The sequence below is a fragment of the Manduca sexta genome, chromosome 12, assembly GCF_014839805.1.
Source record: "Manduca sexta isolate Smith_Timp_Sample1 chromosome 12, JHU_Msex_v1.0, whole genome shotgun sequence".
NCBI lineage: Eukaryota > Metazoa > Arthropoda > Insecta > Lepidoptera > Sphingidae > Manduca > Manduca sexta.
This window is the reverse complement of record NC_051126.1, coordinates 8,454,892-8,478,647: the sequence shown is the minus strand read 5'-3', so window position 1 is coordinate 8,478,647 and position 23,756 is coordinate 8,454,892. Positions and strand designations below refer to the sequence as shown.

The window sequence follows — 23,756 nt, the reverse complement described above, 5'->3', positions numbered from 1 at the left end:
CTAGACATGTTTAATTAATTTAAATATAATAATAGTTACCTCTGTTTTTATGAACCGAGTTTTTTTTCTTCATAACAAAGCTTTTTTTTCTGTTTGAGCTACCATGTTCAGATCTAAGTGTGGAAACCTCTTCCTGAAGTTCACAGCATTTTTCTTTTAAACATTTCTCCAGTGACAGTAAAATTCCTTTTTCTTCTTGTAGAATCTGAGATATAGAAAATATAATATATGAGTATAAAATAAAATCTAAAGCAAATGACATACAATTTAATTAAGGTTATAGTTCTTTGTACCTTTATTTCTCAGTGTGAAATAATAAAGTTTCTCTTTATCATAATCCTTTTGGTATTTACTCACCTTGACTCTTTTCTCTAGCAGTTCCAGTTTACATCTTAACGCGTCTTTCTCTTTTTGTGCCTCATTAGCTTTTTCACTTAGTGTATCGATGTCTATTAATTGTTTCTCATAGGTCTCTATTTCTGATATAACTTGATCGTTCGGTGTTTGCAATTTTGCGACCATCTGTGTTATGGGAAATTAAAGCGGGATTAGTATAAAAATCGAGAGCAAAAATAAATCGTTAATGGGACGACTACAACCCATACTTTATTTCTGCTTCTTGAAATGCTTTCTAATCTACTATGTTCTTATTATAATAATATGGTGTAATCACAATGATATATCGAGGAATGTATACGTTTATGAGCAGCCGACACCACTTATCATCGCAAATAAGTCCATTTTCTAGTTGACTTTACTAAAAAAAATTATGTTCATAGATAAGTGCTATAACTAGTAAATTAAAACTATCAGCAACTCAAAAAATAGCTTAATTATAAAGTACAAGAATATTTGTCTATACAACTACCTTTTTCAAAGTAACAATGTCGAATCCAGCCTGCTCCAGCTCAGCCTGGATGTACAGCTTTCTTTGCGGTGTGGGGGCGCTGATTAGCAGAGCATTGATAAAGGCAAGTCCAGCTGCTTGCAGGTCACCACTTCCACCAGAACTTTGCAGCATTCCTACCAGGAATCTGAATCTGACTGGTTCGCCGTAACGTAGCCTTAGAGTTGAAAGGGCTTCTGAGACCATACTGTGACCGTTTGCTGGTGGGTAGCAGGATTTTGTCAGAAGCTGAAATATATTATACCAATTATATTGACGATTATATTATATTGAATAACGAATCGACTAAAAGGCTCGCCTGAAAACGCCACGGTTAATTTTATTTTAGCATTATCAATATGATGCAACAGAAGACAATATAGTGAGGTATAAAACAAATACAAGGAGGTTCATTGTAGATACTTAATGATTTTTATGTAATATTAAACAATCAATTACGAAAGCAATTATGCAGGCCAGCATGACTGTACCGACCGTCTGGGGCTGCCTGTATCTTTTGCCTGTCGGCACTTTCTTTTGTCTTCAATTCGTTTAACATCAGGTGCAGTGAAGTAAATTTGCCGAGCTTAAAAAAAATCAGTATACACGTACTTGTAAAGCCAGTATTCTGGACTTGTTGACTGTAGACATGATACAAACTGTCAATGTGTAGACACCGTTCGGAGCCGCCACTAGCCTTCTCACACAATCAGGGTATCGGCTGCAGCAACTCCATAAACATTGTCTGGAATTTCATAAAGATTTGTAAATTAAAACAAATCCTGGTAACAAGCGTTGATTTAATTTACACGATCTGTTAAAAATAATAACCCATTTTGAGATACGCTATTTAATTATGCGAAAAGCTGATTGTCAAAGGCCTGATAAATTTTCTTCTTCCTCCAAATTCTTTCTTCTCCTCGAAGTTCGTATTGCACTTATAATAAATCCTTACATTTGGGTATCTAAGGCCACTGATGGCAACTCTATCATCGGTTTACTGACCTGTCCGTTTTATTTAAAAAAGTATATAATATTTCACTTATTTGTTTTGAAGATTTAGGTTTCAAATTTATTATTGTAATTAGCATAAACTTCCTGACTGTAAATATTATTAAAGTCTTCTGTTGATTTATGCGTACTTACAAGCATGCCAACTCATCTAGGAGTGGTCTCCGTCTAACTGAAGGTGGTCCGCGCATTCCCTCTCCTGACTGACTGAGCTGGACGTTGCGTAGGAGTTCTAGCAGTAACGTGATTCCATCTAGCGGTTCACATGCGAACTCTTGCACGAAACTGTAAAGAAATTATTTTGGTATAGGTATAAATTTTTTTAATTGCCTATGATATATTAATACACGTTTTGGGATTTTCATATTAATACATTTAAACTTTGTATCTTTATTTTAATATGTACTGTGTAATGATAGTACCCTAACTACTGCACTTACAACAAAAAATGTACTTTAAAATGGAAGTATCACCTCTTTCTTATTTTAAAACGTTCAGACAGAAACCACCCCATTAGAGAGGAATGAAAGGATTCCGACAATTCGCAGTAAACGCTCGCCATATAATTTGAGGACATAAAGAAAAATTACACTCACAATTACGGTAGGATTCGCTGGAATCGTCTAAAGCAATTTGAAATGTAAAAACTGTTACTGTGCGGCCATGAAAACGGAATATAGGTACGTAGAACTAAAAAAATAAAGGTAGCAATAAGTCGATTGGTGGGTGATATAATACATATTAATGACTATCAATCAGAACTTGTATTAAAAAAATTATTGTCTTTAATCTCATTAAATAATTTCATGAAATTCTCAGAAAAATAATTGATTGTTACTATCCCTTTTCTTTGAATGAACGGTACTTTATAGAGATGTATCAGTTGTTTCTAATTGTTTCCCTCGTGAGAGTAACATACGTTTGAGAAAGATCAGACAGCTAGGGAAATGGGAAATCGTAAAATATAATACGACACGGCATACAAACACGCATGCAATGTATTGTGGAATTCGCTTTCAATAAATATAACATCGCATAAAAAGAAAATAGCGAAAGGGAAATACCTAGTTCTAAGAGAAAAAGTTGATTTGGTTCTGATAATAATACGTAACATAAAAATTCGCATGATTTCCTAATCATTTAATAGCTCTCTGTAGTTAAAATAAGATTTTATAAGAACTAAAACATATATTTTTAGACTCATACAATTTTATGATCCAATATGTTTTTGCAATATAAAACCTCCAGTTTTATGTCCACACAATCTTCAGCAGTGCAATAAAGCTGTGACCACAAGAACTGTTAGTCGAACGTGTCACATAATTGATGTAACTCCACTGTACTATGTGATACAAAACAATTATGGTCAAATAATCTTCGTATAATTGTTAGATACGCAGTCAAGACGCATTTCTATTTAATACGAGTTCAATAATATTAAAATTATAAGTGTGCCGCATTTCACAACGTCTGAAAATTGATCCGTATAACATTAAGAATCAGTGGCCTTGTATACCAAGTTTAATTCGAAATGTCTATAGATTGTACAGTACGAGATGTAAGAAACCAATCCGAGGGTAATTATCCAGACGTGAGAAAATTGTACCTATATTTTTATTAAGGTATTTTATTTTCATTATTTTTAAATAACGTGCTAATAAACGCTCGCATGGACTAACAAAGTAGCCGATATAAAACTAAGTGAAAAGCTTGTTTATTCTCGTAGTTAAACATTATCTATGTTTATTGCTGCGTAAATGGAACATATCTGTTTCAAAGTCTTGTTCTATTTGGATGAAGACATTATTTTACGACCTGTTTAATTAAAATATCTTGGTACCAGAGTACAAGTAAGTCACTTAGAGCGATCGATTTTTTATTTTGAATATAATAAAACAAAAAATACCAATTATTCTCATTTTTAACTGTAAGTGTGGGACGAGAATGTTTTCAATGAAATATATATATCCGATAGAAATTATTCCATTTGGACCACATTAAGCAAACCAGTACATGCTTTTAACAGTAACTTCATTTAGATTTTATATAATTTTTAACATCTTTTTTGTGTCTTATTACTTAGTACACATTCTAATTAACTTTTAATAACATAAAACTACATTAAAGAGAATCGCAAAGTAAGTTAATCTAAATAAATGAATCGCTGCGTGTTATTTTATTTTGCATCTTATATTAGGTTGTAAAACTAACATACTGCTAAGTGGTAACAAACTCTTTATAATACAAGCATTTGCTCGCAAGTCCTCCAACGTGAAACTTTCTAAAGAAGATTGTATACGTGTATAGATGATACTAGCACTAACAGATCTTCATCTGTAAACCTCTTCAGGTTTGACAGAAATATTGCTTTAGAAATATAATACAATTCAGGTTATTTTTAATATAGAACTACTGGTGGTAGGTTTTTCATATGTGAAAGTCCGCCTGGGTAGATACAACCGCAATGTCAGCAGTGTGTAGTCACTGTTGTGTTTCGGTTTGAAGGACATTGTAGCTAGTGTAACTACTAGACATAGGGAGTCCCAGGATGGCGAGCGCAGTGGAATATCAAACAAAACTTAGTGATTCAAGGTGTTGGATGGTGTTTCTACTGTTCATGGGCGGCTTATCACTTACCATCAGGCGATCGGTAAGCTCGTCTCGTCATTCAAAGCAAAAAAAAAGTTTACTTCAAGAAGGGACTTTCACATGGGGAATCACGAATAAAATCTAGTTGATTAATAAATGCAACGTACCTTGGAAATGATAGTCTGAGATCTGCTCGTAATTTTGTTAACAATTCGCTTGGCGTGCCGAACTGGCGCAGTCTCATTTCCTCTCCGAGGTTCATACACGGGTTCCTGTAAAATTAGAGCGAATATTTTTAAGATCATGGAAAGAAAGTGTTCTAAAGGTTAGTCTTAGTTTCTGCGATAGGTTACTATTGTTTTTCTTCTTTGTATCATTGTTTTCTGTTTGATACAATAAAAAGTATTAAATGAATAAAATAAATAAATATATACGAGAAAGAATAAAAAATAATGCAGTAGTTGATTCTCTACTACACAATACACCGTTAATGTCACAGTTACACATTAAAATCGTTACCCAGATCCTGTACCATCCTACCAACCTCGTCGACAAAATTTACAAGGATATGTCGAGCCCACTGTTTTAATAAACCTTATGTTATTTAGCTAAGTAGCTACAAATCGCATCGATTGGTTATTTGTGCCCAGCTTTGTTTGGAAGTGGTACGTATGTATGTGTACGTATTCCCTGAAATATTATCTACAAATTTAACAGCGGAATATAAATCTGTGATAGAGTTAACAGTCATAAAGCCAGTTTCTTAAAACATGAGGTATTTACTGTTACTTGTAAGGTACCGTGGAATTTTTATTTCGGTAGCACTACGATTATTTTATGGTGTAAAATAAAGTTTTATGTCGTAATATAGTAAAACTAAATGATTTAAATTGCTAAATAATAATAGTCATAAGCAACATCAATTTAACCGTAGAAATACACTACAAGTGAAGTAGTAAAAAATTCATAATTAATCTATTTTAACCGACTTCAAAAAAAGAAGAAGGTTATTAATTCGACGTGTATTTTTCTATACATTATGTATTAAGCATAATATCCACTGTTGTATTATAGGTAGGTAAAAAGTTGATTTTTGGAAATTATGGAATCTTGGGATGTTTTTGACTGAATCTTTTTATTTTTTGAATAATATACTGTCAGTGAAGTATTGTTAAAAATATATTTTATGCTCATCGTCGAAAGCACTCCGGACATAAAGTAGCTCAAAAATAAAAAAATATAATGAATTTTAACCTGATCGAACTCAGAATCTTATCGAGAGTTAATCTGAATCTACTAATTTATATTTAATTACCTGAAGTCTTTGCTATTCGGATTTGGAAGGGTCCTTGATTTGTTAATCTCTTGTCCTAAGTCCAGCTCGTAAAGATGTCCTCCACCCGCTTTCTTCCCCCATTTCTTAAGCGATGTCGCGTAATCTTCTGGATTGTATATTGGCGGACGTTGCTTATCCTAAAAGAAAATAAAATATTTTAAAAACCAATTAATTATAATAATGTATACATAACCTTTTATTCCCGAAGGGGTAGGCAGAGGGGCAACTATTGCGCCCACCTTCCGCAGTTTATCTACCGTCCTATAATGTGATAGGGAGCGAGTCTATCGCCATATCGGGCACAAATTTCAGCCTCCAGGCAGATACTGATTTCAAAAACCCAATGTCACTTTGCCCCATCTGAGGATCGAACCTGAGACCTTAGCGCTGCAGTGTACCGTAATACAACTACGCCACCGAGGCAGTCAAGTTATAATCATTTATAATTACTTAAATATATAGAATGCAGGTTCAAATCCCAATGTTATTTCTGAAAAATTATGTGTGTAGTCTTTGTGAATTATCGCATGCTATAACGATGAAGGAAAACATCGTGAGGAAACTTGCATACCGGAGAAATTCTCTATTAGGAATTTTCGAGGGTGTGTGAAGTCTACCAACCCGCACTAGGCCAACGTGGTGGACTAAGGCCTATTCCCTCTCAGTAGTAGAGGAGGCCCGAGTCCAACAGTGGGACGGTATATAATACAGGGCTGATATTATATTATAAAATGCAGAGCTGTACCCATGCAAACGGGTTATAGAAAACCATTGTCTTGTATAAAATCAATAATAAGGATTAAGTAACGATATGAAGGTTAATGATGAAATAGAAATAACATACCCCTTTTGATTTACTTTCGTGATTTTTCCTTGACCTTAAAAATTAGCCACATCAATATAAACAATTGCCCATAACTGTAACATATACATCATGTTCTAAATTGATATAGTATGAATGGCTAAATTCCATTAACACTGGAACTATTCGTGCAGAATTCAATTTATCACAATGGTAACTGGTCGGAGCAGAAAACTGGTTTATTAATTAACAACGCGAGGTGCCAGTGTAAGCGAATGCGTAGTATATTCTCATTGGAGGTAGGCACTGGCAGAATGAAACATTTTATGAGATTATTTAAAGTATTAATTAACCAGTAAAATATCTACAAAGCGGTAAAATTTATGATCTAGAAGGTTGTAAGTAGTTACCTAAGGTTTACATTATAGAAAGCTATTTTATAATAGCTATTTAGGCTATATTCAATTTAAATTTAATTACTTTTTATATAGGAAAGCCTTTCATTTTGTTGAGGCCCCGAGGAAACTCAATACATCTAATATTTTTATGGTTTATTGAAGTCGCTGTCACTTCAACCCCGCCAGTCATTACTGAGCTATAAACATTTTATTTCACGCAATCATCATTTATACAGCACAATGGGACTGTTATGACAAACAGCACGGGATTTGAGAAAGCTGACGAGGTAGGAGCTTTGTACGATAATTTTTTTTTAATGTAGTTAGCACATGTAGGTACGTCTTTGTAGTGTATAATAGGGAATACTAAATGTGATTGCAAATTTCCTGAGTTTAAAACTAAGGTTTTGTTTCTACGTTATTGAGAAGGATAATTTATTTATTTATTTAAAACTTTATTGTACACCGTAAATATAAAAATCGAGACAAATTTGTATACAGACGGTGGAAATGATTAAAACATTGGTGGCATAAATGGCGGTCTTAACGTTCGAGGCGATCTCTACCAAACAACCATTGGATGGAGATGATAAAAATAGTCAAAAGGACAGTTTTGGGCGTACGTAAAAAGATAAAAAATAATAATATGAAAAATTTGATACGATAATAAATAGAATATACTACACAAATATACACTACAATACAATAAACATACGCTAACACAAATAATTTATAGACAACATACGTATACATACCTACATATAATATACAGATAATATTAATAAGTAACTTGATTTTGATGTGAAAAGGTCTGCACATATTTAATTATATTCAAACTTCGTAAACTATTAAATTGGACAGTCGTGTCGACAAACTACACAATGCCGAAGCCCGTAACGATAGTCGAACTGATACAATATTTTAGTTCTAAAAACATACCTATTGCTATAAATTTTGCTAATACCTTTATTACAAACGAATTATGACATCTCTTTATTCCTTTATTAATGTTATCTGTAGATGTCAAATATTACTATTGAGAAAAAATAGACAATCGCGATGAACTCAAGATAAGCAATTAACTTCTGTTCCGAGATTTCTACATGTTACATCAGTGATGCGATTATGATAAAATTTATTACTCAATGGACAATTAATTAGCAGATAAATATAAAGACAGTTCCAGATTAATGTTTAAATGGTCTTTTATAGTTGTCTTTCCTTTCATTATACATTTTATGATATTAAATTTGTTTTTGTTCTGATGTATTCATCAATCCAGACTGATAAAGCCGCGATATAGCAAAGTTTGTTAATAGTATATTTTGTTTATAATACCTGGTTACCTGGTTTGGTTTGAAGGGAAAGATTTTTCTCGTTTTATGAGTGTTTATCCCATTACCTATATGGTTCAATTTAAATTACAAATCATGAAATTGTTAATGGTAATATTTCGTATTTTCAATATTGACTTGCAAAAAAAGTAGATATTATAAAAGTTTTTCGTTTTCATAATTTACTTTCGGGAACGATTTTATAATAGATTTTCAACATTTTTTGTTAGTGCGGGAATGAAGCTATATTTCTCACAATTAATTTGCATTACATTTGTCAGATATATATGTCTGAATTTGACGCTAGTAAGCTTCAACTCATTATTTATAACATATGTAATAAGATACAATCTTAAAAACGCATAAAACACAGATAATAAATCTTTATTCTTACATAAATCCATAATAAACTATAGATTATCATTTAACTAATTGGCACAAGCGTGAAAGAAAGCAGTTCGTTGCGTGAGCCATATTTTTTGAGGTTAACGAACCGAGTTATTCACTATACAATATGATGCCTAAATTAACTGTAACGAATGATGAATGCTATATTCATGCTGAATGTTTATGACAGGTTTATACAAGAAGAGTTTGCTGCAAGATAGCCTTACTAGTGGTAATAGTACCACAGGTGAGATTGTGTTTGTCCGGTGACAAATAGACAATTGTTTGTATAATGATTTCTTATAATTTACGCGAATATTTTAAATTGAAATAAAACTAAACAATTTTTTCGAGATATTTTTGTTTAATAATTATTTGATTCCGACATTTCGAAGACTATGGTTATCATAGTTACTGAACAGAGTGAGGAGGACGAGGAGGACTGCACTCTTTGAAACGACGGAAGCAAAATTAAACAAATTTACCAAAAAGTCCGTTATAAAACCCATAAGAAGGTAGTTTTATATTAGAGTTCTTTTCATTTCCATTGACGCTAATTTTCGATCGATAGGTTATTTACTAGGTATTGTTTCTATATTTCCGTTAATGTTTTTAACCAGCTCAATGGATTTTTATGCATTTTTATACTATCTTTGTTGATTAGTTTGCATAATCTAAATTTCAATTCACACAGCGTTTTTCTACGAAATTCCGTTATGCAGACAATGGTTTATAATAGTACTAAGTCCCACGCTCTCGTTTTCTGCTACCTATACATTTTTATCATTTCAACACGTCATTACCAAAGTAATGATAACACTGACTGTTATTAAAATTATTGATCTTTTGAGCACAATGAATGAAACAATGAGTTATTTCTTCTGACTGGGAAGGACTTGGTCGTTTTATTAGAGAACGTACATTTTGATGTCGTCACTGTGTTATAATAAACTAGGCATTGTTCGCAGTTTCGCCTGCGTTAAAAGTCTCGCTACAAAAGTCCCTAAAACCCTAGTGCGATTAATTGCGCAACCAGTACAAGATACATTTAAAAATCAGATAAATCAATTTTAGTATTTTTATGGGAGTAAATTATTTGGATAAAAAGGTTATATACAGGACTGCGTCTGCCAAAGTTCGTCTAAATCTCTTCAGCTGTTTTACGGTTACTTGTAACAGACATAAACATAACTTTTTTTTTACAATGATTCGCATTTTTGATATTAATAAAAGAGGAGGAATGCCAAATAATGCCAAATGCTTTTCACACACACACACACACACACACACACACACACACATACAACATCACGTATTTATCCCTGAAGGGGTATGCAGAGGCGCAACCAAGGCACCCACTTTTCGCCAAGTGTGTTCCGTCCCATGATGTGTTTTTTTTTTTGTAATTTGTAATAAAAACATTATGCTTTTCAAAATTTCTTTTTCAAGAACCAATAAGAGTATGATCTTACCTTGGAGACAGGCTCCTCGCTCCAGCCCCCGCTGTTTGCCATACCTTCCAGCAACGTCAATTCACTGTAACAAACAAACAGTAATGATATAACCATTTTGTAATTTGAATTAAATAGAAATACACGTACTTAATTTGCAATGATGTTGCATGGATACGTAACATTAGATATATATAGTGTTATTGTACTATTTACTAAATGAAACCTCATACAAGTCTTTACTTATGGTTCTAACTTTTTGATCATTTTATCGTTTGGTACGAATATAAAGCGTGAGTGAGTGTTTTTGGCTGAAAATGAAATAATATCATTGTAACGAATTCTCTTAGAGAAGTTAGTAGTTAAATAAATTATATTTTTTTATTAATATTTATTTTGTTCGAAACCTACATTTTTATTTTACATCTATGGTTCGTGTAACTTATTGTAAAGTATTACTTCAAACAGATAAGTATATGGTTCATTAGGTAACGTTATATTAAAATACCTATGTATATAGCAAGCGTGGCTATAGCAACGGGCGACTTGGCCGTAACATATTTTACTTCGGAATTCAGATGTAATTAAACTATTATTTCTCACATTAGTGATTGCATGAATAAAACCTTTATGATTATAGAACGTAAGCATAATAATCCCATTAAATGTACAACTATAATAACATAATGCACCAAAATTACTTTTACACGAGAAATGTAAAAAGTTAGTGCTTTATTTAATAACCGATGATTATTCCGATCTTTCTTCTAGTTACAACAATAATCATGATGACATCAAAATTGTCATTAAGATTGCAATCGTATCGATGTGACCTACTAAAGTAATGAACGCGAATTGAGTGGCGCAATCTATAAGAGGTAGCAACTTTGGTTTTTCGTTATGGCAAAACAAAATATTTTCATAAGATATTATTTATAATTGTTGTATTATCTGCAAAACATATAGTGGTTATTATTACACCAGCAATTTAGTTCCCCAAATTTAACAATATTATTATTCGTTTACGTATCCATTTATCTAAAGAAATATATGGACTAGCTAGCTATATTAAATTATGAATCTTACTCAGTGCCATCCTGTACTATCAACCATACTTGGGATTATCTCTGTTTTTATGCAATCGTGACGCCTATCGAGGAGTTGCTTTGCACGTCTATTTATTTTTCCGCCTCTGCCTATAAACTTGCACCACATAATATAACCCACTTTCATTGAAGCAAAACACCGATGATAACCACAGTAACATCACGGAATTATCTCAACCGCCCGCGGAAAATAAGATTTTCCATTATTTGTGGACTCGATAATGGGAAATTTGCGAGACGGCCATAATCAGATCTTTTGCAACAGTACTCTAATACAGTGTTATTTTATCGAAAGTTAATTTTATATCGGCCAGTGTCATGGAACAAATTTCACTATTATACCAAGTTTAGATCATTAATCATAATCCCCGTACGTTTTATAGGTAGTTTATCTAGATATTTTATTGTCTATAAATCTTTTTCAAAATAAATCATGAAATAGTTTTTATGAAATATTGCTAATAAATTTTTCCGACTCCTTTGTTTATTTAAGTTATAATTTGAAAGAACGAATGTATTAAGATAAAAAGTAAAACAGATGAGACGGAAAAAATGTTTAATTACGTATATTGTTTTCAGAAATTTGCCAATATTGGCTACGACGAAGTGTAACATGGTGGTACTAAAATGGAATAGAAACATTAGTCACGTTGCAAGACCCCAAAAAGGTCGACACTCCTCTACTCTTAATATCAAATAATGTACAAACACGTTTACCGACAAACTTACAAATATTTTATATGATAATTTTTTTTTATATTGCAGTTTGCAGCAATAGTTTTAAATATATTAAAATTATCAATCCAATAAACTGATTTATGTTCAATATGTTTTTAGCTTTATGAATGGACTTCCCATTTAAAAATATGATTAGTTGATTCACGGCAAGAATCTAAACAAATTAACCACTTTTCTTTACTTGGTGCTACAATTCCTCGAAGATTTTGATTGTGATGCTTGCAAATTATACAGTACGAGTCATTCGCCAGCGAGTTCGCGTGTATCATAATTATCCCTTGAGGCTTTATTATTCTCAGTAAATATAAATATTTTCATTTAAATCATACTATGGTGAAGGAAAACATCGTGAGGAAACCTGTATACCTGAGAAGTTCTCTGAGAATTTTGAGGGTGTGTGAAGTCTACCAATCCGCACTAGGCCAGCGTGGATTAAGCGTGTGGATTAAGGCCTCTCAGTAGCAGAAGAGGCCCGTGGCCCAGCAGTAGGACAGTATATAATACAGGGCCGATATTATTATTATTTTATATAACAAGGCAAGCTGTTGAGTTTGCGAAGTTAAATGTTTCTACATAAAACTAATTTTAAAAGCAATATGGTAGATTTATTGAAGAAATAAGGTAGACTACTTATTAATGTTAGTAACTGTGCATTTCATCTATTAAATACAAACACGAAAGCTAAACATGGTTTAGCTGGAGGCTCTGCATGCGTCAGTTACTTTTCCGGAAACAAAGTAATTAAATCAAAACAAATTATACCCTATACCACTCAAGATAGTAACGCTTTCTGTTTGTAAAAGATTTTTTCATCTATTTGATAAAGATTACACTTGTAACTTTATAATATTAGTGAAGATGATAATATTTAACATGCCAAGTATGTCAAGAAAGAGGCGACCGACTAAAAGCGACATAAAAACCACCCAAGCCATTAACACGAGTGCAGTAGCGGTACTCTTGCGAAATACTTGAACATCAACTTACAATGCTACATCCGACTTAATTGGCCACACATAGGAAAGGCTAATTATCGTCATACAGGTTAGGTTATTTGGGTTTTGATAATGATTCTAGGGTAACAAGCATCGTGCGAATTGACACTGTATATGGGATCTGACCATGTTTTTTTTATGTTGCATTAATTTTGGCGTGCTTTTAAATGAAGTCTATTGTATACTTCATATAGAAAATAAATATTTACAAATTAAATCTTAAACAATTGTCTAAGAGATTATTAGATTAGATTATTAAAAATTGTCTAAGAGAGCTTATTGGTATATAATGTTAGACGCACGAGATATTTTTTTTTATATGCGTATTATATGACTGTCTCTGTGGCGTAGTTGTATTACGACAGCATTGCTGAGGTCTCGGGTTCGATTCTCAGGTAGGGCAAAGTGCAATTGGGTTTTTATACTTAGTATTAGCCTGTCAGCCCGGAGTCTGTAATTTGTGCCCGATATAGGGGCTTGCCTCCTATCACATTATGGGGCGGAAAGTTGGTGCACCATTTTCATCTCCGCGTACCCCTTCAGGGATAAAAAATGCGTGATTGTGTGTACTATATGAGATTGTAGCACAATGTATTATTGTACAGATATTGGGAATGAGCTCACAATCATGGTAGGTTTAAATATTGATAGTAATTTGATAAAGCAGAAGCGCTTGAAACGTCTGGAGAAAACCAACATAATTAAAACCGCGATAAAATCCTAAAAATAGTTTAATTTCAACGCTTGAAAAGCGCTAAAATATTCTTTCCACCATTTAGGCTCAAATCCTAATATACAGAATATTATATTATTACTTTTTTACCGACCTGCCTCGTAAAATACATACGAACATAATATATTTTAAACGACCATGTTTCGGCTAAGCTAGTACTTCCCTATACCGTTTCCGGACGTCAGAAACATGCGTGAAATTATTTTACGCATCGATTATGTAAATCTCGAGTGGTGTTGTTAGGTAAGATCAATTCGGCGTAAAATTGTGCAATTGGAATTCTAGTACGTATAATAGGGTCAGGATTATGATTATGATATTGTGGATAGAGTTTAGGTATATTTTTTAGGGATAGGTATTTTTTTAGCAATAAGATGAGAGCGTCTACGTGGTGACTAATTTATGCCGTCAAAATTTGGTTACATAGACAGAGTAATAAACACTGTTTTTATTTTGTAGTCATATACAGAAATTATAGAATGTAGTGTCAGTATAAGCATGCCGCAAATCACAAATGTGAAACCATCAATGTCCACCATCAAGCTTTTCACTCAACATAGCTATCTACATACGTTCTAACATCTTTAACAAAAACCATAATTTCTCAGTGCATTGAAAGTGAAAAAATCTCATTAGTTGGCAAACGTATTGCAGAGACAACGCAAGCAATTCCGTTTTCTAATATCGCGTGAAAAGCTAAATACAGTTCGTTCGCACCTATCACAACGCTTGCGGCAACAAACGGTACTGGCGTGGTTAAATTACTATTTCTAGCACTCCCCGTGGAGTGTAGTCGTGATAAAGCCATACACCAGAAGCTGTGTGGAGATTTCGCCTAGAGGGTAGTACGGTATTGTGTGGTGTAACGTACAGGCTAATGAAGGAATAGTTAAAAAGTATTTTGGAACGAATAATACTCTAGTTAAAATAATAATTGCAAATATTCCAAAATGGATGTATATCATGAAATATTGTTATAATTACACAAAATGACTAATTAATATATTAACAATTTTCTAATTATTGCCAGATTGATAAATTAATTAAATTAACAAAGTGAGCATATGAAAATGCATCATCTATTAAATGTCTCCAAAAATCCTAGAGCCATGCCTTTTACTGCACTATGTTATAAGAATAAAAACAATAAGCTTAGACGTAAATTGCTATTAACATTTAATTGGATGCCTGAATGTTACAAGGAAACGAATGTAACACGCATTAATTGGGAGCATGCAATTTTACGATAATGGCCATTTGATTTTTATAGTATATATTATTGTTGAAGTAATTAGGGGGAAATTAACGACGCAATTTAAAAAAAATGATTAGAGGTACTGTTAGAGAACCTTAAAAAATGTGAATATAAGTAAGCCTTGCCAAATTACATATCTTGCATAAGCTAGGAATTTATTAATAAATTTATTCCTCTCATTTAACGAATAAATCTACGCTTAAATTAATGAAACGTTCAGGCTTATCTCGCAAAAAACGTTTAAGCCACTTTAATCTCTAATGAAGGTAGACACGGCCAGATTCCAAATTACGTGTTACTGGTTGTCATCGCATTAGATAATTGTCCAAGCGGGAATCCCACGGCTCCGGGATAAGTGTGGGGACAATTGGTATTCCTGTCGCTCCATGGCTTTAGTTTCACGTCCAATTATTGCCAGTAAATGACTTTTACAGGACTTTTGGTTGGGTAATAAAACAGTCGAAGTATTGTGTTGAGTGTTCGGTTTGGTTACTTAATAAATCTACGAAGGTATCCAATACCTTTATGGTGTAAAATTTTCAGAGACAAAAAACCCTAAGAACTAAATATACAGTTTGGTTACTTCGAATATCTGTGGAGGCCTTCATTCAGAGGTATTACCGTATTGAGAGAAAGAAATACTATGAGAGAAATTAAAACAGGTCCTTTCTTTTCAAATTGACAACAAATATAGGAAACTAAAAAGTAAATATAAATAAATGCGTGAAGATTTTTTTTTTTACTTTTTTAAGCACATTGTGCTTACAGATGAATGTGGGATTCGGCATATATAAAATGTATATGTAAGAGTGCAGAAAAAAAATATGTATATGTAGCATAAATGTATATGGATAATGGTTGAATTTCATATAGTTTTTCCTTTTCTTACTATACAATAGTTATATTTATCCAGTGAAATCCTCCGTTGCCGCAATAAACAGTAGTTCAACACTCGCACCACTCAACAAAGTATTACAGATAGAATTCAAATCAAGTTCATGGTTTATTTGGATTAGTGGTTAGAGATTCTTAGGCACGAGCGCGTTATAAGTTGTTTTATTTTATATCATTACATGGATTTGGAATTAGATAATTATTGATATACCCTTTGGGCACTATAATAAGATAAAATATGAGACGGACGTTAAATATTGGCGGGTCCTACGTATACTAGAAAAAAAATCTTTGTTTTATTGTAATACTAGCATTTGCTCGCGGCTTCGCCCGCGTGAAGGAGTTTTCGGGAATAAAGTCCCACTACTTAGTCTGGCCATAAATACTGTTACACTTAATTATAAAAAAATATTACATTTGAATTTCGAATCTGTCATTTTTATACGATTGTTCATTGTGTTTTCTCATTTTGGCGCCAATACATTGTAAAATATTTTGCGATATTAAAATGGTGTGGGGTGATAAAGAGAACCGAATCGCTGTGATAGCATTACACAAAGTAGGTATGGAGCCAAATGCAATTTTTAAAACTCTCCATACACTTGGTATTAGTAAAATGTTTGTGTACCGGGCTATTAATAGGTACAATGAGACCTCCTCTGTTTGTGACAGAAAAAGATCTGGCCGTCCACGTAGTGTTCGTACGAAAAAGGTGGTCAAAGCAGTAAGGGAAAGAATTCGAAGAAATCCTGTCCGAAAGCAAAAGATTTTATCTCGGGAAATGAAGATAGCACCTAGAACCATGTCGCGTATTTTAAAAGATGACTTAGGACTTGCAGCCTATAAGAGACGCACTGGCCATTTCTTAACTGATAATTTAAAGAAGAATAGGGTGGTAAAATCGAAACAACTACTGAAGCGGTACGCAAAGGGAGGTCACAGAAAAATTTTGTTTACGGATGAGAAAATTTTTACAATTGAGCAACATTTTAACAAACAAAATGACCGTATTTATGCTCAAAGCTCTAAGGAAGCTTCCCAATTAGTCGACAGAGTGCAACGTGGACATTATCCGACTTCAGTGATGGTTTGGTGGGGTGTTAGCTATGAAGGAGTGACTGAGCCATATTTTTGTGAAAAAGGTATCAAAACATCGGCACAAGTGTATCAAGATACCATTCTTGAGAAGGTAGTTAAGCCCCTTAACATCACCATGTTCAATAACCAAGTATGGTCCTTCCAGCAAGACTCGGCGCCGGGTCATAAAGCTCGGTCCACGCAGTCTTGGTTGGAATCGAACGTTTCGGACTTCATCAGAGCTGAAGACTGGCCGTCGTCTAGTCCCGATCTTAATCCGCTGGATTATGATTTGTGGTCAGTTTTAGAGAGTACAGCTTGCTCTAAACGCCATGATAATTTGGAGTCCCTAAAACAATCTATACGATTGGCAGTGAAGAATTTTCCCATGGAAAGGGTGCGTGCTTCTATTGATAACTGGCCTCATCGTTTAAAGGACTGTATTGCAGCCAATGGAGACCACTTCGAATAAGCTTTTTATATTTTTAATTGTTTTATATTTATGTATTAAACTGACACACTGTAAAAGTAATAAATGTTATTTGCAGTTAACAATTTTCTTTTTTCTTTATTACAATATTTATGGCAAGACTAGGTATATGTTTACCCCAGATAGTAGCCTATATATAACCTTCCTAGGGTCTTGAACTATCTCCATACCAAATTTCGTTTTGTTCATGTTACGTATAAAAAAGTATCCCATGTCCGTCTCCTGGTTCTAAGCTACCTCCCCACCAATTTTCAGCCAAATCGTTTCAGCCGTTCTTGAGTTATAAATAGTGTAACTAACACAACTTTCTTTTATATATATAGATTAGTGATAAGAGTCGCTGTAAAGTGTGGTGTTCATGTATGTATACGTGTTCTGATGTTTTTGCAAATCAAGACAGGTAAAAAAATAAAATACCATTGACTATACAGTCAAAACTTTGATGAATACATTACATTTTACATTTTAAATAATACTTATATATCTTAATTACAACATGGAGAGAGAGAAAAAGTTCCTTACGAATTTCGTATCAAAATTTATATGAAGATAAGCATCGGATCAGCATTTCGGACACTATTTTATAAATGTACCATAAAATGTGAAAGAACTTTCACTTTCCCTTGAACAGTTTTTTTTAGTTTAAATATCGCGTTTAATTATGTAGAGTCATTGACAAAGTTAAAACATTAATACCAAGGACTGTTTTTATTGCGATGTTAATTTGTTAAATAATATTAATCTTTCCTTTTAACTTTCCCTTTACCGAGTAATACTTTTTAATTAAATTATAATTACACACACAGAGACACGCGCGCGCGCGTATCACGCATTTATCCCCGAAGGATTAGGCAGAGATGCTACCATGACATGTGTGTTCCGATTCATAATGTGATTGGGCGAGCCTATCGACATTATAATCTGGCACAAATTTCAGATTCCGGGTTAATATTGAGTAGAAAAACCCAACAACACCTTTGTCCGACCTGGGATTCCAACCTAGGACTTTAGATCAGTTTCGTATCGCACACGCAATAAACGCCACTGAATCCGTCATTATTGTAATGTTTAATTGTATATCGTTAAGTCTTGGACATTTAATAGGTCTCACAAATGAGAGAGCATCGCGTATCTCCATCATCACGACAACGGAATAGAGTGCAATACTTTATAATTCAAAGTACTTATATATTAGTTTATATTAATCTCGTAAATTATTTTGATTTGTAGTTGTTATGATGAACTGATACATGATTTTTATAGCTATAAACAGAATATCACTGCCCAAACATATACCACTTATTTATGGTTTTCTGAGACACTGGTTCTATTAATATAGACAAATGCCCATTATGGCTCTGTCACATTGAAATTTATCGCTCCACATATACTATCGAATACAGAGTTCAAAATCTATTTGACACGACTTCCGATACAACACCTGCATACATAATACGTAACACGACGTAACTACGTAATGGCCTATAAAAACAAGTGGCCGGGAATCAAACCCGCATCGAGGTCAGCCGTAACACATTCGTCACGGTCCGGTCCCGTAAACTCGATTACATGTGCTGTTATAACAACATCGCACTTGAATTTTATCGTTATTCTATATTGTCTGAGCGCATCTACGGTCGATGTAGTTTAAGTCTTTGTAACAAGATAGTTTTATCAAGATTTAATCATGATTTATTGCCAATAAACAAGTATCTACACTAATATAAAGCTGGAGATTTTGTTGGTTTGAACGCGCTAGTCACAGGAACTACAAAACCAATTTTTATTTTTTTCACTTATAAGAAAGTACATTGCTCTTGAGTGCTATCGGCTACTTTTTATCCCGGAAATATTCTATTACGCCGGCGGAGCCTTCGTAATGTATATATTATATTACAAATAAAAATTATCTTGAAATACTAAATAACAATCGCTGCTCGAAAAAAAATATGAGGGACGAAATTTTCCGTGAAAATGTATTATTTAAAGATGGCCTATACTCTATGGCTATACTCTATGTAAAGCTGAAGAGGTTTTTTGTTTGTTTATTAGAACGCGCTTATGTCAGGAACTGCTGGTTCGAATTGAAAAAATATTTTAGTATTGGATAGCCCATTTATCAAAGAAAGCTATAGGCTATATAACATCTAGCTATGAACAATAGGAGCGGAGAATAAATTATAATATTTCCTGTTATTTAAGATTTTACACTTTTTTATCTATACATTTGTATCTATAAAGTATACTAAACAACAATAATAATAGAAAGCAAAGTTTTTGAAATTATTTTCTACTGAACGTGTTGTTTCGTAAACCTTGACGTATGGTTTCTTAAAATGAATTATTAACGTTCTATTGATAAAGACCTGACAGAAATAATTTCTCATAGATACAATTATTCGCACACAGTATCAACATTTACCTTTCTATCGCAGAAATGGTTTGCTATCACTTGTTGTCTTAGAAATCAATATTCATGTCTTGTTACTGTGTTGTAAATAGAGAAATCAAGTAATTGAAATGCAATAAAACATACGGAACTAACTGAAAACTGTTTACAGCTCGAGCAATTACTTACATCTGAATGGTTTGTATTTAATTTTTATTACTGTTGTTAACTTTAAACGACTTTCATGTAAATACTATTGATAACATAAAATTTAATTTAGATTTACACTTGCTTCAATATTTTTAAAAACTTCGTTTCTTGACAAATGATTTCGGTGAATATTCCCGTTGATAGTGTAGGGTTTCGGGGTCAGACAAATAAACCACGAGGTACGATTTTGTTAAAACATTCTTTGTCCAATAATTACTTATTTATGGGATATATTACTACATATAACGTGAAATAATAAATATATTTTGTCGCATAAATAAGTGCTTTGATAATAACTTAGTATTTATCATACTAAAATCGGTTTTACGATTGTTGAATTATGTTATTAAAGTGTCGCTAAATTGAAATAGAAATGCATTCGTGGAGACATTACAAATGCTATTACTGCGGCCGGCAAAACAGTTTATAGCGCTGACGATATTTTATCACTGAATTATGAATTACTGGGAAGAAGTATATTAATGGGAACATTTTGTTATTAATTTTGAAATTGTTTGTTTTATTCTATCGGTATACAATAGTATCGTGCTTATTATTAATTGAAAGGATAACGAATAATTCAGAGATAAATGTACTATGGAAATAAACAATTTGCATAAAAGTCTGTACCATAATATACTTTTAATAATATCTTAACAAACGTTTTCGTATATATTGATATAAAATGAAGTAGAATTAAATGAATAAAACATAACAATTTTCACGCGAACAATTTACGAGAAGAATTTTCGCTGTTTGATTATTTTTGTACCGAGCAACACAACAATCTGGAACACGTTATAAGGCCTCAAAAACCAGTTTTACATTGTAATTGATATAATAACACATATAACATCTAATGCGGGGCATTTAGTAGATTCACACTGTTGCTTCTTCCTGCATTTTTATGCGAACTGGTTCCAACGATGCATAGCAAGCCGATGACTGCAGCGTGGGATTCACTGTAGCGGGCGCATTAAATATGTGATTAAAGGCGCCATGTTCATTTTTATCTTGTCACAGCAGTTCGAAAACTCATAAAAATATTTGTAATTAAATATGTATAGCGGCGATAGCCTAGTTGGGTGTAGAACGGACTGCCGAGACGAATGTCCGCAGGTTCAAATCCCAAGGGCACACACCTCTGGCTTTTCCAAAAAATCATGTGTGTATTCTTTGTGAATTTATCGTTCGCTTTAACGGTGAAGGAAAACATCGTGAGGAAACCTGCACATCTGAGAAGTTCTCTATAGGAATTTCGAAGGTGTGTGAAGTCTACCAATCCGCACTAGGCCAGCGTGGTGGACTAAGGGCTAATCCCTTTCAGTAGTAGAGGAGGCCCGTGCTCAGCAGTGGGCAAGTATATAATACAGGGCTGATATTATTATTTATATTATAAATATGTATATGTCGTGACCAGATCTTGAAATTGATCACTTGATGTGGCCAAACATTAATGAAATAGTTCATAAATAAAATAAAACATTTCTTTTGTTATATCCATATCATGAAATGGTGTGGGCAGAAGAAATTTTCTATTCTATTGAATAGAACTATTCTTGTCATAGGCTCTTGTCATTCTTGTCATTTTGGCCAGATCAAAAGAAACAGCGTTTGATGATATCGACAACTAAACGCAATACGCACGGCTATTTTATGATATGGCAAAACATAATATATCATATCGTAAAACACTTATTAATTCATGTTCCACTTAGATGATATGATGGTGACATATACTATTTTTTATTCCAAAAAAATATAAATTATGGCCTTTATCCCGGAAAAGCTATCACGCGGGTGCAAGTAAAAAATGATACCTACCGTAAATGCTTGACGCGTAAAGAAGTCTGGTGGTCCTAATCAAGTGTTTATGTCGTCAAACTGCTTATTGCCTTGTTTTTCTTCGTACTGCTTAGTACCAGTAGTGATTACTTTTAATTCCGGAGGAGGGGAATTCAAGTTTAATGTTTTTTAGATAAAGTTAAAAGACTAATTTATTTTGTTTACCGTATTAACAGTATTTAAGTATACACACATTCACGCATTTTAATCTCCGAAGGGGTAGTCAGAGGCGTAACTGGTAAACTAAATTTCCTCTGTGCGTAATTCGTCCCATGACGTGACAGGGGCGACCCTATATTAGGCACAAATTCCAGACTCGATACTGCCTAGAAAAGCCCAATATCACTGCCCGACCAGAAGATCGAACCCCTGACCTCATCACTGCAGTCGTACTGACAAGTACCCCACCGACGCAATCTTATGGCTTAGATACAAGATCTGTAACTTATAGTAGTGATTTTTGGCAGAAAGTATAAATTCAAAAGTGTTTCAATCATACATAAAACTCTTATAAAACCAGAGAAATCATTCAATCCAAATCAAACCATTCAACGTGTACGTAGGTATATTACTGTAATACAACTACTCCACCGAAGCAGTATTTAAGTATACTCGATATTATTGTAGCTAACCCCATTAACGCGGTGTTATCGACGACACGATACCGACGCTGGTGCGAGACGTCCAATTAATTTACGATGTGCCGCCAACTAGTTGGTAAACGTAATAAATTCGTTCATGTTATCTTTAAATCATACCCTAAGGACACGCATTAGTCTCCAATACGTGACACTAGTATAATGTGGCGATATCTTAGAAATTCATAAGTATAAACTTATTGTAAAGGATAGCTATCATATATATCGATGTTATATAATAAATAAAGGCTTGTTGATAAAGATTATTAATTATTAATTAATTATAGATGTTTAAACGGTTGATTAGTTCTAAAAATATGCGTAATATATCCTACATGACCGCATACGACATACACGCTGTATTAGAACTGCAAATGACTGAATGAATACTATCCTTTAAAAGAAAGCAAAATCATTAGGCGACCAATTCTATTTTCCTGTAGAAATATTGATTATGAGGATTATTCCTATAAATAATTGATTCGTCCCTACGGGGGTTTAATAAACATTTTTAAATCATCCCTGTATTTGGAATGCTTTTCTTCACATATTTACAGCTGGCGAAAGCTTATTTCATTTTATACACGGTCAGTTTGACATTGCGTTAATAAATGAAATCAGGTACTCGTCTTTACCTTTGCAAAAATTGTGTTAAAAATCACGCATGTATAACGAATGTTTGTCAAAATTCCTAGTTTTACTTTTATAATTTTTCATGCATTTCGATGTTTTGTGCAAAAATGTGATGTTGCCGCTGAGGCGAATTCTCTTAGAGACGTAGTAGTAGCATGATATCGTGTTAAATTAAATTAATTTTTATGAATATTTATTTTGTTCGTAACTTACTATTTTCTATTTTACATCTATGATTCGAGTAACTTATTGTCAACTCCTATTATCAAGCAGATAAGTGTGTCGAATAATTTAGTAACACAATATGAAAAAAACCCTGTATGTCTAAAACAATAACAATATATCCGCAAAAAATAGCACAGACTTGAATTATATAACCGCAACTGACGCTACATTCCATGACAAAGGGGCACGTGGTTAGCCTGTAATCGTAGTCGCACCTCCTGCCCGATTAGAACGCCTGTCGCTCAAGCATAATGTATGGTCTATTTATGTGACAGAGTTATAGGTCCGTTAAGAATGTCCATGTTATAATGTAGGATTTGCTCGCGTCTATCTA

At 33.3% G+C, this 23,756-nt stretch overlaps 1 protein-coding gene across 5 annotated transcripts in view; it reads right to left on the bottom strand.

Moving 5' to 3' along the window:
- LOC115441525 overlaps positions 1 to 23,756 on the bottom strand; it is a 109,089-nt gene that overhangs the window by 2,892 nt on the left and 82,441 nt on the right. For all 5 annotated transcript variants that reach the window (XM_037437804.1, XM_030166343.2, XM_037437805.1 and 2 more), the window contains 8 exons: positions 10,216 to 10,279; positions 5,802 to 5,959; positions 4,654 to 4,758; positions 2,033 to 2,182; positions 1,499 to 1,631; positions 869 to 1,135; positions 358 to 522; positions 40 to 205 (listed from right to left, as the gene is read on the bottom strand). In XM_037437804.1, coding sequence (XP_037293701.1) covers positions 40 to 205; positions 358 to 522; positions 869 to 1,135; positions 1,499 to 1,631; positions 2,033 to 2,182; positions 4,654 to 4,758; positions 5,802 to 5,959; positions 10,216 to 10,279 — 1,208 coding nt within the window. The remainder of the gene's footprint in view (positions 1 to 39; positions 206 to 357; positions 523 to 868; positions 1,136 to 1,498; positions 1,632 to 2,032; positions 2,183 to 4,653; positions 4,759 to 5,801; positions 5,960 to 10,215; positions 10,280 to 23,756) is intronic.